General features: G+C 51.3%; 4 protein-coding genes across 4 annotated transcripts; all 4 read right to left on the bottom strand.

The window, feature by feature from the left end:
• Positions 1-718: 718 nt before the first annotated feature.
• G6M90_00g001870 (uncharacterized protein) lies at positions 719-3,317 on the bottom strand (the record flags this gene model as incomplete). The annotated part of the gene is made up of 2 exons (XM_014687405.2): positions 719-2,875; positions 2,943-3,317. 2 exons carry the CDS (start codon positions 3,315-3,317, stop codon positions 719-721), a joined length of 2,532 nt encoding a protein of 843 aa, XP_014542891.2.
• Positions 3,318-7,305: 3,988 nt separating this feature from the next.
• Positions 7,306-8,757, bottom strand: G6M90_00g001860 (uncharacterized protein; the record flags this gene model as incomplete). The annotated part of the gene is made up of 1 exon (XM_014687406.2): positions 7,306-8,757. One exon carries the CDS (start codon positions 8,755-8,757, stop codon positions 7,306-7,308), a length of 1,452 nt encoding a protein of 483 aa, XP_014542892.2.
• Positions 8,758-10,005: 1,248 nt separating this feature from the next.
• Positions 10,006-10,463, bottom strand: G6M90_00g001850 (uncharacterized protein; the record flags this gene model as incomplete). Its single annotated transcript, XM_014687407.1, has 3 exons — positions 10,006-10,100; positions 10,160-10,312; positions 10,448-10,463. The coding sequence occupies 3 exons, from the start codon at positions 10,461-10,463 to the stop codon at positions 10,006-10,008; spliced, it is 264 nt and encodes an 87-aa protein (XP_014542893.1).
• Positions 10,464-12,354: 1,891 nt separating this feature from the next.
• On the bottom strand, positions 12,355-13,844 carry G6M90_00g001840 (uncharacterized protein; the record flags this gene model as incomplete). The annotated part of the gene is made up of 2 exons (XM_014687408.1): positions 12,355-12,491; positions 12,557-13,844. 2 exons carry the CDS (start codon positions 13,842-13,844, stop codon positions 12,355-12,357), a joined length of 1,425 nt encoding a protein of 474 aa, XP_014542894.1.
• Between the last annotated feature and the right edge of the window lie 252 nt (positions 13,845-14,096).

Genomic DNA, 14,096 nt, shown 5'->3' with positions numbered 1-14,096 from the left:
TAGGGAGAGGTTGTGGCAAGAAGATGTAGACTCTTAATCGCTGATATGCCGTATTATGACATGGGGTATATTTGACGTGAAATTTTGTCACTGAGTTGCTCATGATAGCCATGTTTGCGTATATTCCGTATAGAGTCGTGGCGTGGCAGCCCGGATCGCTGTGAGATGAATTGTAGCGTTTCGAGATTTTCAGGGAAGCGTCGTGACGCGAAGAGTCAAGTGTCTTAAATTATCCTAGTGCTCTGACGCCTCCATTGAACGGGCTATCGGGTAGAGGCTAGCATGGCATCCTTTGGATTTATACTCCCATACCATGATATTCGAATTGATTGGGGAATTTGGGGGAATTGGTGCATGCGGCTATGGAAACAGACTTTTCTACAACACAAAAGACATGTGCTAGATAGTCTTCACATAAGATAGTACTAAAAAAGTATTAACATGAATCAACGAGTGTACGCTCAGTGTACATGCAAGTCATGCTGCTCATATATGACCCATTCATATCATCGTAACTCCTCACGCCACATGGGTATAATTGCTCCAACCGCCAAACACCTCGTAAACTGCCTGAGCCCAATTTATCCAACACGTGAAAATTCGAAAACAGAACGGCATGCATGCAGATTGTACAGAATGTAACCAAAGCAGAATGCGCTTCGTGACTAAAGGATCAAATGCGCGCCAGATAAAGACCAACGAGGGGAAGCTGGGCAATCTAGCTCTTCGACCCACAACCGCCAGACGCATTCCCCGAACTATTTGGCCTGCTGTCTTGTCCCTTCTTCGATAAGCCAATTCTTCGATCCAACTCGCTTCGTAGCTGCTTGTCTCCAGTGATAACTAGCGTCTTATCTTCTAATGCCACGACAAATGATGGATCACCCACTCGGAACTTCTCATGCATTGCCTCCACCCCAGGGGATGAGGGGTTAATTGGGGTCGGAGATTCAGATACTATTGGGTCGGGCCACAAAATTCTATGTGCCTCTTCATCAGTCATCAATGGTTCCTCGATAACGACGGTAACTGTCTCATCCGGTTTCCTTGGCGAACGCTGAGATTGCGCTGGGATGTCGAGAGTTATTTGTCGCGGCGTGGTTGGCGAGGCAGCCTCTTCAGAGGAACGTCTTTCATCCTCCGTGTATCCAGGCGGGTCGATGGTAAGAGGCGGACTCGAGAGTGTGGTGTTTCTAGGAGGCGCCTCTGTTCCTTCAATTACCTCCAAATCGTCCTCATCATCCTCATCCGAATAATCATAGTCGTCCGTTCCAATCGTAACAGCGTCTGCTCCCTCAATTGGCCCCTCGCGCTTGATCATATCTGACACCTCCTTTGGAATCTTATCCTCAGAGTTTCCGGCGCGCTGTGGAACCAGGGCAAAGCCCGTTCTCGATCTGTCTGCACGAAGGATATTACGCATCAAGGTCAATTCATGAGTTTGGTACGTTTCGTAGAAACCCTTGTTGATCTGAGCCGCGGCATGTAGATCACTGAGGTCACCAATCTCAAGAAGAATCTGGAACCGAATTGAGTCAGGGAATTCATTCACCACGGAGTAATTATCATTGCTGGCCGCCATGCGACTCAAGCCGGTTGCTGGAATTGTTTGTGGATCCAACATCCGGTGCTTTGACAATGCCCAGCCATGGCTCTTTCCACTAATATCATGAAGAGTAAGACCTGTGACACTATTGTATATGTCGGCAATGGCCGCGCGGAAGGCCGGGCTTGGGTCACAAACTCCACCTCGATGAACAGGTGACGCAGGGCTGGGCATCATCCTCAGAGTTTCCACCAGCTGGGTCAGGCTTCTCGGTGGCTCTTCAGACTCTGGCATATGAGATAGAACAGAGGGTTGCAGAATTTGCGGCAGCAAATTCATCTGATTAAACACGAGCATCATCCACCCGAGATTGGAGGCATCGCAGCTATGACTTCCCTTGGGACATCTTGGCGGACTCGTCAAGGTGGCCGCGTAAGCCGGGGGTGCAGCAGTAGCAGTCTGTAAGCTTGTCACCGCCTCCGCCTGAGGATGCGCGTACGTCTCTCTGGGTGAATCTCGGTTAGGCTGGCGGATATGTTCTTGAATGGCGTTGGTACAGCAAGAATAAATCTGAGCCAACTTGGCACATCTAACTGCCCAAATCTTGTCCTTGATTTTCTGCGGCCAGGGCTTGCTTTGCAAGTCTTTTTCATCGAGCAAATTCAAAATGGCACTCTTGGACATTCGAGTAAAGAGTTGTCTGCAGCCGAAGGCATAACTGATGACCAAGACTCCATCGGGCATGTCATCAGCACCTCTATGCATCCATCGAGGGAGCCATCTGTGCTCAACCACCATTTCCAGCGGCGATGTACTCTTGTATCTCATTGAGCAATCTGCAATGGCGACAAACTGATCGAAACCGACCTCTCTCGGGATTAATTCGTTGTGCATGTGTGCCGCATGCAGCAAGATCTCCAGGGACTGATGTCGGTTCAATTCGTGTTGTGGCATGCGATATAGTTTTGCCTCAGACCCATCCTTGCATACGTAGGGCACAGGAGACGGCGGTATGTGAGGTGTGATGTCTTCAGCTTCGTGCAACAGCATGCTGTTTGCGGGGCCCGAGAACATGCGTGCAAAGATGGGGGATGTCTCAGAAAGCATGTAAGATGAGACACGAAAGCGTAAAACCGGGTCATTGTGTGACGCTTCGTTTCCAATATTCGCGAATTCAAGCACGGCGTCTCCCCGTTGTGCGATCAAGAATTCATGAACCTCTCTTGAGGGTGAAATTCCCGATTCGCCAGATTGAAGAAGCTGCCGAACTTCGGTCGCTTCTTTCTTAACCCTTTCATAATTTCTGAAACGGATCTCGTATCTGGGAAACTGGCAGGGCGTCAAGTTAGCATGATGGCAAAAACACATCGCGGGCTAACAGGAAATCAGCACGTACAAATTGGGGATCAGCAGAGAGGAGCCTAGTGACGCTGGCATTTCTCATGCGATGCACTGCTTCTCGGCGAAACTTCCGACTTGTGAAAAGCAAATCGACCATTTCCGGGGTCGCATCACGCTCGTAGCTTTTATAAGTGTCGGCCAAGCTGACTTTGAAGGCTTCGCATAAAGTTTCCAGACAAGTTTTCCAGTCTCTGACAGCATTTAGGCACAACTCATTAGCTGGACTAGGCTTTGTGGTGTTCCCCGAAACCACTTCAGTTAGGCTGCGGCCGCTAAAAGAGCTTCTTTGGTCAAATATAGTGGCCCCGGGGCTACGAGGAGAGTCAAACGAAGATTCTCGTCGAGTCGTTGTCTCAGTGGTAGTCGACATTGCCTTAGCCGGCCTTAATTCGTCCTGTAAAATACCATAACAAAGCGTCGCGCAAGGTTCCCGGATTTTCTCAAACTCTCTATAAGCGGAATCGACATGGTTTGGGCCGGAAGGCGCCGAACGCATTCGCTGTATTAAGATCTGCAACTGCCTGTAGTTATTTTCTTGCATCTCGTGCATGACGTGCATGGAACTTGAGTCCGATCGAAGATGTGATGACGAGTGAATGTGGTCAAATTCACTAGACCCGGGCTGTAGAAACAAATTAGTTAGCTTGCTCCGGCATTTTGGGCCTCCGCAGTCGCCTAATAGTGCTCAATTTATAATAAATGCATTGTTTCAATGCAGTCCGAAGAGCATCCACGTACCGTTCTTCCCTTATCATCCTTGCCAAGTTTACTCTTCTTCGTTCGCAAAGGCCTTGGTAGCCGCCATTTTTTGGATGATCCTCCCGAGCTAGAAGCTGCGCCTTCGGTAGTTGTCCTATGCATGATGCCGAATCGTCCGAGATAACAGAGAGGCGTAGGAAAGCGAGAATTGTCTCTTCAGTCGCTTCAATGGGCTTGCCGTGTCTTGCCGTTAAGCCACGGGATTCAAGGCTGTCTCGGCACCGAGACAGGCCTTAGCATTGTCTTATGTAGTCTTTGAGACACCCGCGGCTGAGAGAAAATCGACCGCGCGGGCAGATATATCTTTCTTTCGTTGCTGAGGGAAATAAAGGTTGGTGCCGCTGTGATGTGGCCCCGTGGGCAATGGTCCGTCCTTTGCAACGGCTAACCTTGCATTGACAGAATAGCCATTAACGACAGTGGGTCAGGCGAAGGTTGCCAAGTATTATTTGGAAAAGGGATGCAGGCACAGGCAGGTGACGAATTTCTCAATGAGCACGAGTTTGCGCCAACAGCGTTCAAGAAATAACCCTGTGTGGGCGATGCAAGAACCTTCACCAAGATGCAGCGAGACCCGTCGCGCCGTGCTTGGATGTTATCGGGATGGTGGTTAGCGACAAGTTCGAGTCACCGCTAGCAACGGCGCGCGCATCCACGGCAGCCGCGGATATGAACGGCAAAGCAGCCAGTCTTGATGCCCGGACGTTCAAATTGCAGACCCAGCAGCAGACAGAGTTGCAACGCTGGGTGTCGTCGAGTGCGGAATGTCACAAATGTGGATGAATGTAGGATTGAGGGCTCGAGTGGGCAGCGGCAAGGTAAAAAGGTGGGCGGGTGTCGAGCGGAAGAGACAAGAGGAAGGAGCGCGTGGAGTGGGGAGAAAGAAGAAGTGGAGGGCGAGTTGGGAGAGAGTCTGGAGAGGAAGGATCGACGGGCGACAGCCGAAAGAAGGCAGGACCACGATCAACTGCCAAAACCAACCAGACCGTTTCTGGGACTAGTTCTGGGGCTGAGTCGGCCTCGCGAATACCCCATCCGGAGGATCGTGGTTCAGATTGTTCTTTGTGACACAAGGCTTTTGGGAGATGCGGCGGAAGCCAGGAGCGACAAATCAAGAAGCCGTCTCCATCCAACTTGTACGCGACCCAGGGTATCGAGTGCTTGTCTGGACGATTTCGACAAGTCCGAGAGAGGAGCATGCGGCCTTCAAATACTCACCCGCCCACATCCCGCCTGTTCGTGAACTTTGGTCAAAGAGCTTTGCCATTGGCACACGACTAGGCCCACAGCCGCTTGTCAGCCGTCGTCCGAAGGAGACATCGCAGATTGATGTCGCAGCCAGACGATGTCTCCTCAATTCTCAACCGGGGGTGTGTGTGGCGTTTTTTGAAATGCCTGCCCGGGGTCTGACGCTCCCTAACCCTAATTGACTGCGGCCTGGAGGGCCAAGTAATACGAAAGGGTCGGCTTTAAAGCATCTGAGCTGAGCCTGGGCTCTCAACAAGGCCTTCTATTGTTAGCTGCTTTGCTTGCGCCGGCACTGCTCCTGTCAAGTTGGCATCGTGTCAACCAAGTCAAGGGTCTGGGACAAATGAAGGGTCCTACGCTAGTTGGTCTCACTCCACTCTGAAACTGCCGCTTGTGGTGTCCGACTGCGAATAGCTCAGCGTTTTGTGACCACGATTCGACCCACCTGGTGTCACTCACATAATCATTATTGTCTCCCTCTCTAGCAATACGGAACAATGAAGAAAACTCCCAGGACCGACCTGCAGCGAACTAGCTCTCCACAGCTTCCGAGAAAGCTCAATATCACTATGAGCTTTAGTGGCTATGTGACTCGGCAACTCCTCACTCCTGGCTTTTCTTCTGTTGGAATCGAAATACTAGCACCACGCTCAGGCTACGCAAGCTGTCGGGCCTGGTACAATAGCTGCCTTGTATACGGATACGGGATACGGCAATCATTCCACAGTGCATGGAACTAGAACTTTTAGAACTCTGGTCCTTTTCCTCTGACCTGACACTTTCTGCCTGTCGTATTTCCGCCCCCGCCCTTGCCAGCTGACCTCCAATCTGTTTGAGGACGCCCCACGAACCAGAGATCTCTTCAGCCCCAAGGCCAGGTACCCGAATATGCACACACATTACCCTGCACCAGAAAATGCGGGCAATCATTGAATACTTCACACAACAAGTACGTACTATATTTGTCTTAGAAAAGATATGTCCGCGCTGCCTGAGCCGATGACTCATGGAAACGCAACGTCGGCGTGGGACAAGAGGACCTTTGTGTCGGGTGAGTTTGCCAACTTTCCCTCCTCCAGTTCGCCTCATTTTCATTGTATACTGATGGCCAATCCTTATTTCGCACCATATCGCCACACCAAAGTTGGCATGTGTTCAAATGGTTGCCTAACATTCTGCAGACGACGGCACATGAGCCGAAACCAATCAATTCTATATTTGTTCGCATAATATTCGTAACGTCAGCGCCTGCAGCCGAAATATGCGACCAGCTGCATTGCCCTCTTCACTGAAGCCAACTTTGCTATACAAATCCAGACACAACTCTAGTCCAGGGATGCCCGTATTTTGTCAAGTTCTTCGTATATATTCCGCATTTCATCGCCAAAACCAAGATAAGATATAGGATTTTGAGCCTGCAGTCTCGTGGCAACGTTCTGTACCTGTGGAATTAGTACTTGGTAACTGGTCTGACCGACTCGTCTTCTCGGATTTCAACAGACCGAAAGTCCATTGACTGTGTTGAGCTGTCGTCAATATCGAGCTGCTCGTTGACGCTCGTGTCCTCTGTTCTGGTTGTAGGGGCGTGTCCTGATACCATAGCAGAGAATCTGGAACTGTTAGTCGTCAGACAACAGCCTGCCATCGGGGATCCTACCCATCCCCTGTAAATAACGTCCACCACACCCTCTTCTGCATCTCAACTTCCCATGTCGCCGAATGGACACTGTCAACTAAGGCCTTGTCAAGGCTAATGTCCCTTGCTGCTTGAATAGCTCATACCATTACCACGGAGGCACGTCGTGGTCGCTGGTTGAGGATGCAGTACACGGATAGAAGACTGGCAAAGTATATCCAATCTCTATTGCACTGGTCAAATTATCCGAGGAAGTCCAATGCGCCGCCGGGCCTTTGTCACGATATCCCACTCCATCGAGTCGTATCTGCATTGGCAGTGCTGTTTACTGCTGCGACGCACATGTCCAGAATCTGGCACAGGCCAACAGGCGGCATCCCCATTATCTGTCGCAGAGGCTTGTGAGGAGGTTTTCTCGGCGGCGAGATATACAGACGGGAGCTTGTGGGTGATACCATCAATAAATGGGTGGCCTTGACCCTCTCACATTATTTAGTATCAACGGTTTTTTTGAAGGCACGTTAGAAAACTCCAAACAACTGATTTGGCAGCTGCAACTACGATTGGCAGAATCTGGGTGTTGAATAGTTTTATTCCGTCTATTTGAAACTGGTAAATGACAACGTATTCAACATGTCTAATCTTCGGTTTAGAGGGGTTACGCGATATCCATGTCTAGAAAACGCTGCAACGCTCAACAGTCAGGCGTAGGGTTCTACATCGTCTTGCCGAAAATAGCACGAATCCTGGCGCTCATCTGGGTCTTGGGAGGAGCGGCGCCGTACTCGGCCTCGACGGACGCCATGCGCGCTGCGTTGATGGCCCTGAGCTTGGCGGTGCCGATTCCCGCGACGCCGGCCTCCTGGTTATCCCCCAGCCAGGGCTTCTTGGAGTCACCCAAGACACTGCCCGAGAGGAAGTAAATGGTCAAGCCGATAATGATGCACACAAAGGCAATGGGGTACATGAAGTGGATGCTCAGTCCGAACACGTGGATCCCGATAATCACGCCCCAGAAGTTGGCAGTCAGGAGCGAGATGTCGAAAAAGGCTGCGCTTCCCATGCGGAGAATGAGCGGCGCCAGCGTGTAGAAGAGAGTGAGGCAGAGGGTATACCCGACGAGGTAGCCTCCGACTTTTCCGCTCCATGCTGAGCCGGCAATGGTGTCGCGATCAAATATGGCAGCTTGGACTCCGTTAATGATCATGCCCAAGAGGCCCATAAAGGCCAACACGTGGTGCATGGGGGCTTTGGACACCAGCCATTCTTCGAGCACGTTGCTTGTTCCATAGAGCGTGGCGCCCAACAGACCGAACAAGTCACCCTTGAGTTTGGATCCGCCGCCAGAAGTACCGCTGTCTCGCTGAACAATGTAGTCGGATCCTAGCAGGATACCCATGCCGCCACAGCAGACCAAGATGCCAATGATTTGGAACGGCTTATAGCGGACTTTGAGAAGCACGAATGAGATAATGACCACACAAACAATGGACCAAAAGTTCAACAGCTGCGCGGACAAGATGTTGGTGTACTCGTAAGCCAAAACGGTGAAGTAATTTCCTTCTACGTCGAGAAACGCCATTATGAGGTACTTCCACCCATCGCGGTATGCAACTCGAGCCCAAGCTCGAGGGCCATCGCGAAGGAGGAAAATGCTGTTGTAGATTATTGCGAGAAACACGTAATTGAAGAGGGTTTGGAACGCTGGTGCACTGAAATTCTCCTGTTGCAGAAAGCTGGTAAATGTGTTGGTGGCCGTTATACACAAGGCTAGGACCTGCCCGATGGCAACGACAATCCAAAAATCGGCCGTGGCCAGGTAGCTCCACCAGTGAACCGATTTCGACTCGAGGATGTACAGACCCTGGGTGGCCTCAGCAGTCTCGGGGGAGGGTTCGCCATCTCGGGCGGCTCCAGAGCCACGGTCAGAGAAGGGGTCATCGGCGTGGCCAGACCAGGCTCTCGCAGAGTGGGCGGTAAGGCCGCTCTTGTTGGGGGCCATGTTTTCTGGGTGGTCGTTTATGGTGGTCATGATTCTTGCTCCTGGTGTTGGTTCTTGTCCGTCGGGATCCTGGGTATCGACTGGCTCGTAGCCGTGGTTGAATTTCGCCGAGAACAGGCGCAAGATGGATTGAAGAATGGGAGAGTGATTGTCTGCCCGGCCCATTCACAATGTCGACAGCACGTCTGTGGTGCTAGATCTAAGTCTTTCTTCGTCTCCGGTTTGCAGCAAGCGCAAAGACTTCAAGTCGCCTGCTGGGTGTCCTATTGCAGTGGACGGCACATACGATGATGCGCCGCGGTGCAGAGGGGTTGATTGGTGTCGTACACGAGCGCCGACATAGGCTGCGAAGTGGACGCGGTATGGCAGGGGAGTTCGGCTGCGTGGTAACTAGTCGTCAGAACTTGGACCAAGTTCCTTCAACAGGCGCAGGGACGTAAACGCAAACGCAAACGCTCGGGCGTTAAAAGAAGTAGGGGAATGCGTCGCACGAAGGAAGATGCAGTGATGATGAAAGACTCGCTTGCGGCGCCGTGGGGGAAAAACCTGCACATGATGGATTCCACGCCCACTCTGCGGCCCCCAGTGGAAATCCGGCGAAAACCTTGGCGAGACGGCTGGAGCCAAGCGGGGCAAGCTCAACTACTAGTGGTTCCTGCCACAACTGTCATCCGCAGGCACCACGTTCTAGAATCTAGAGTCTGAACCATGGCAGACAGCAAGGCATGCTGGGTCAAAAAAAAAAAAAGGGCACGGGCTTCAAAATCAACCAGACCATCTGCTCAAATGCTCGCTTTCTGTACCTAAGCCATGGAAGACGACCACACCTAGCCACGTATCTCCAACAATGCTACTACGTACTCGGTACCCATCAATTCATGGCACCTGCCCCCCAGACACCACTACTTCGTGTCTCAACATACAGTTGACATTCAGTTCCTTCCAGACCTCCACTCCTTCGGAAATCTCGAAATGCGTACATGCAGTTCGCTGATCCAGTTACAAGAAGAACCCCCTAACACGAATATCTCCAACCCGGAAAATCACCCAGGGAATGCTCATCTAACTGGCGGTCTAAGGGCATCTGGCTGTTTTTGCCATGACACCTGCGCACTGCGCATAGTGTCTGGACACCACCTGTCAAGGCCACTGTACGACTCCGTCCAGTATGACCTTTGTGGAACGCGTCCATCAGAAGTCATCAGACATGATGGATTGCCACCACAAACCTCATTAGACGATGCGCTATCGACTTGAAACAGATATTCCGACATGATTGCCAGACGTCGTGAAGGCCCGGCTGGAGTTGGGTTGGCAACTGAGCAACAGCATCCACAGCCATCAGTGCCTCTCCAAGATTGTCCGCACAGGAACTTCTCGGATACCATCAACTCTTACTTTCGGGCTTTTATCTCAGGAACCAGGTCGAATGCCAGCCATGGCTGCTCTAATGGTCTTCGCAATCATCACGTTGGTTGACGTGCCTGGGGTTGTTCCCCGGCTCAGTTCTAATGCTTTGTCAGTCGATAGGTTCAGCAAAATGTCATGTTGTCTGCATTATACTTACGAGGAATAGGTCCTGCTTGGTTTTGTTCGGTGCCGCTTTCCCCGTTTTGAGTGCCTGGAACCTCTCGATCCGGAATGGATGATATCTCCTTGACGAACAAGTCGTAGCACTCTTCCTCCGACCTTGCCGTTACGGCAGTCTTGCCAGGGGGCACTGCGGAAAATCAGCTCCGCTGTTCCTCCAGGCCAGAAAAGGCCTCTGCTTTGGAAGACACGTGGACTCCATGCTTTTCATTGAATTGAGGCTCAGAATGAAGCCGCATCGCCCATGACCTAGGGATTCGCTCACCTTGGCTCGTCGGCATATTGTACGGGGACTGATAATGTCCAAGTCGAATCACTTGGCTTGGATAAGTTGTCGGAGGAGTCGGACTGTACATGTCTATTTATGTGCTTTTCCCAAAGCCGCCCGTCCATCAAACTGCTACCGTTGAGTCAGAAAGGGGAGCGAAAACGCGAGGCTTATGTAGCAATGCTGCCAAGCGTGGCCGTCGTCAGTATTCAGTCACAGGAGGCGACATTGGCAACCAGCGGTCTGGCCCAAGAAAAGCAGACAAAGTGTCTCTCAATTTCCTTTCACGATTGTGGAAAGCGTTATGGAAGCCCTCACTTATAAGCTCCTGGTAAGCCACAGGGTGTGCTAGGGTACTCTATATGGAATTCAGACAGTGGATCTGCAAGTCCCCAAGACACCACCAAACTCGTTCTCTCTGGACAGGTGTATTTCTACACACCCTTACCTGTGGCGTCCCACTCGACCGTATTTCGTACCGCGAGACACGCGCGCAAGACAAGACTTGATCAAGGTGGGGTGGCTGTCAAGATGCAGGGATGTTGGCACCGGACACAGTCTCTTACCATGACTTCGCGGCATTTTGCCCTTTCTAGCCCGACCCTCTCAGCCTGGGTCCGGTTCGCCGTGAATCCGATGCTTACGAACTTGTCATACTAAACTCACAGCCTACAGGCGACATCATCGGACATTGAACCGATCGGTTTCCAGCCACAAGACTGCGACTTTTCACCCTTGTTTATTTATTGTTACCACCGCGGTCCCTCTTCACAACGTACCTATACATGATACCCTCATTTCAAGCCTCATTCTGAGAATTGTGGACCCAGCTTTCAGCTTCAGCGTCGAGGGGTGCTTCCAATGCCTGCCGTTGCCTGCCGTTGCATTGCTCTGAACTTTAGGCCACTCCTCACCATCGCCCAACGTCAAGAGATGCACAGTTTTGTCCCGAATGGGAACCGCCAGCCCCTCCTCCAGAACACCAACGACCGCCACATCCAAAGAAGGAAAACGAAGACCCTTTTTTCAGCGTGCGTTCGAAGATTGTGATGAGGATTCCCAATCATCTGAATCCTAGGTTATAGGTTGTGACCTATCGATTGGGCTGCCATCATGCCTAAAGCTCTAACTCTCGTTCGTACCTGATCTTCGCCCAGGCTCGATCTGCCATATGCCTTGTTAATCCCAGCCCTTCAGCATGGGGAGGGCGCTGGGACAAATTCAGCCTTGTGGCTGGACTTACCTATATAATTTTAGCGCTACTCGACTTACGGACTATGTTGGCGCAAATAGAGGCCTACAGTCAGGGTACACTGAAGACAGTTACTCGTTCAAAATTATCCGTCCATATGTGGCCGGCTTAGGCTGGTCATCTTGTCATTCATCCACATTATATCTACCTTGCGCAATGAGGTCACTCAAACTGTCCCTTCCCTGTCGCAGAATATGAGGGGACTTTGCATGCGTTGAACGGCATGCGCCCGGCGCAGCCAGAACTTGAGCGATGCTTGTTTCGGCTCAACAGGAATTCCTCTTGTATACATACATATTCTACACCGGCCGTCATGGGACAAGGGCAGGCAGGTCTGAGCACACGCCCTCGGGGTTCCTCCATCCATTCAGGGGTCAATTCCATAGGGCTGATTGCAACCCAGAAGGAACACGAGATCACTCTTGGTGAATTTGGCCCCCACTTACCGCGTACTGGAACTAGCCCGACCTCACGATATGATTGATGGAACGAATAGTGTTCAAAAACACTGATATCCTGGGGTATAGTTCTATTCTTATCTTTGTCCCATGATACATATTAGTCGACACCCAAAACAGGATCGATACTATTGGCGGCGACATAGACCGCTCATGGTGATAATACGACGTGGCGGAAATGAATGATTCAAGCTCTAAGATCCCCTTTCAATATCAACACTGACCTTCATTCGGCCTGAGGTCTCGTCGCTCTGGGAACTGCTGTCTGGCTCGCCGTGCTCGACGGGGACGTGGTCTCTTACAGCCAGCCATGTCGGGTAAACCGATAATCCTTCGCAGCAGCATGTCAGCCAATCGACGTCAGATGTAAACGTGGCATAAATGAGCATCACTTACCCAACAGAATAGTGTTGACGGCCAATGGCACTCTTCCACCTTTCCACTCTCTCGTGTTGAGCCCATAGCTGATGGCCTGGGCAAAACTCTCCTGGCCTCTCAGAATGCCGGAGAATCGACTCAGTTCAGAGATGTTATCGGTCTTGGTTGCCAGGAAGTAATATAGCCAGTTCTGTAGCGACTGCCTGGCAAAGTCCCACAGCAGCAGGACGAAGAAGCCTTGTACGAAGCCGGCGTCTTCCCAGTCCCAGACTGGCGGGTTGGCAGTGTACTTTTCCTGAATGACCCAGCCGTAGACCCAGGCAATGACGTGCCATACAACGACGTAATAAAAGCCGAGCTCGATTCGTCGCTTCACTCGAATGCCATCGTAATCGAGAAACCAGCTCATAAGCTGTGAGCTTAACAGGGTGCCGAAGTTGCTCACGAAGCCGATAAGAGCACGAGCCCTCACACCAAAGTAGTAGGTCTGGAAGTTGCCACTGTACTGGTTGAAGTAGGCAGCCCAAAAGATGGGAAGTAAAAGGAGCAGATCCTTTCGCATGGTCAGCTTCCATAGGCTCTTGAATTCCTCCTTGAGGCTCTTCTCGGCTTTGACAATGACTTTGCTCCCATCGCTTCGTTGGACGGTCTCTGGCGATGACAGCAACAGTGCAACGGGTGCGGCAACACATTGCAGTGCAACGAAAACAAGGTACGTCTGCGCATCAATCTTGCCCTTCTTCTTGGCAGAAGCATCGTGGTTTAACGCCAGGACAATAGCACCCCCAAGCAACGGGCCTCCGGTACGAAACCATAGCCAAATATTCATGTATTTTCCTCGTTTCGTGGGCTCAGGATAGCCCAATGCAACAGCGCCTTCCGACGCCCAGAAAAGACCAGCCGAGAGGCCGCAGGTGACGGCTCCAACAAGAACGAGCCATTCGTTTCCATAGCGGTTGTTCGTGTACAGTCCAGCCGAATAGATGGGATAGCCCACTGCCCCGAGGAACAATGTCCAATCGAGACCGATGCGATTAGCAATGGGCCCGCCTATCAAACACAGGATGCCCATGAGTCCAAACACCAGTGCGTTTGCGGCGTTGACAAGAAACGGTTCCTGAGCACCGCCGGCGCCAAGGGCGGACATGGCATTCCAAAGACCCGGGGCCAAAAAGCCCACCATTCCAATAACAAAGGCATTGAATAGTGTTGTCCGATACCAGGTTCGCTTTACTCGTACATCTTGTGCAGGTGTGGTCGTGGTGAGTGGTGCTTTTGCCTGCGCAGAAGCAGACGTCGACGCCATTGTAGATTTCTAGCACCACGGTTTTCCTCGGGATGAACCTGAATTATAGCCAACTCGGAGTAAAAATTATTACGCGCATCCGACTACTATATAACTTGATCCCAACTGCTCACAAACAAAGCCCCACCGAATGTCTTCATTACTTTGAAAATGGCGACATCTTCAAAAGCCCCATAAATCTCCACCTACAAGAATGACTTGGTCTCTGAGGCGAGGGGATTTTTGCCAATTGTAGACAGGGCCGACTAAACC

This window comes from Metarhizium brunneum, chromosome 1 (genome assembly GCF_013426205.1).
Source record: "Metarhizium brunneum chromosome 1, complete sequence".
NCBI lineage: Eukaryota > Fungi > Ascomycota > Sordariomycetes > Hypocreales > Clavicipitaceae > Metarhizium > Metarhizium brunneum.
This window is presented reverse-complemented; position numbering and strand designations above follow the sequence as displayed.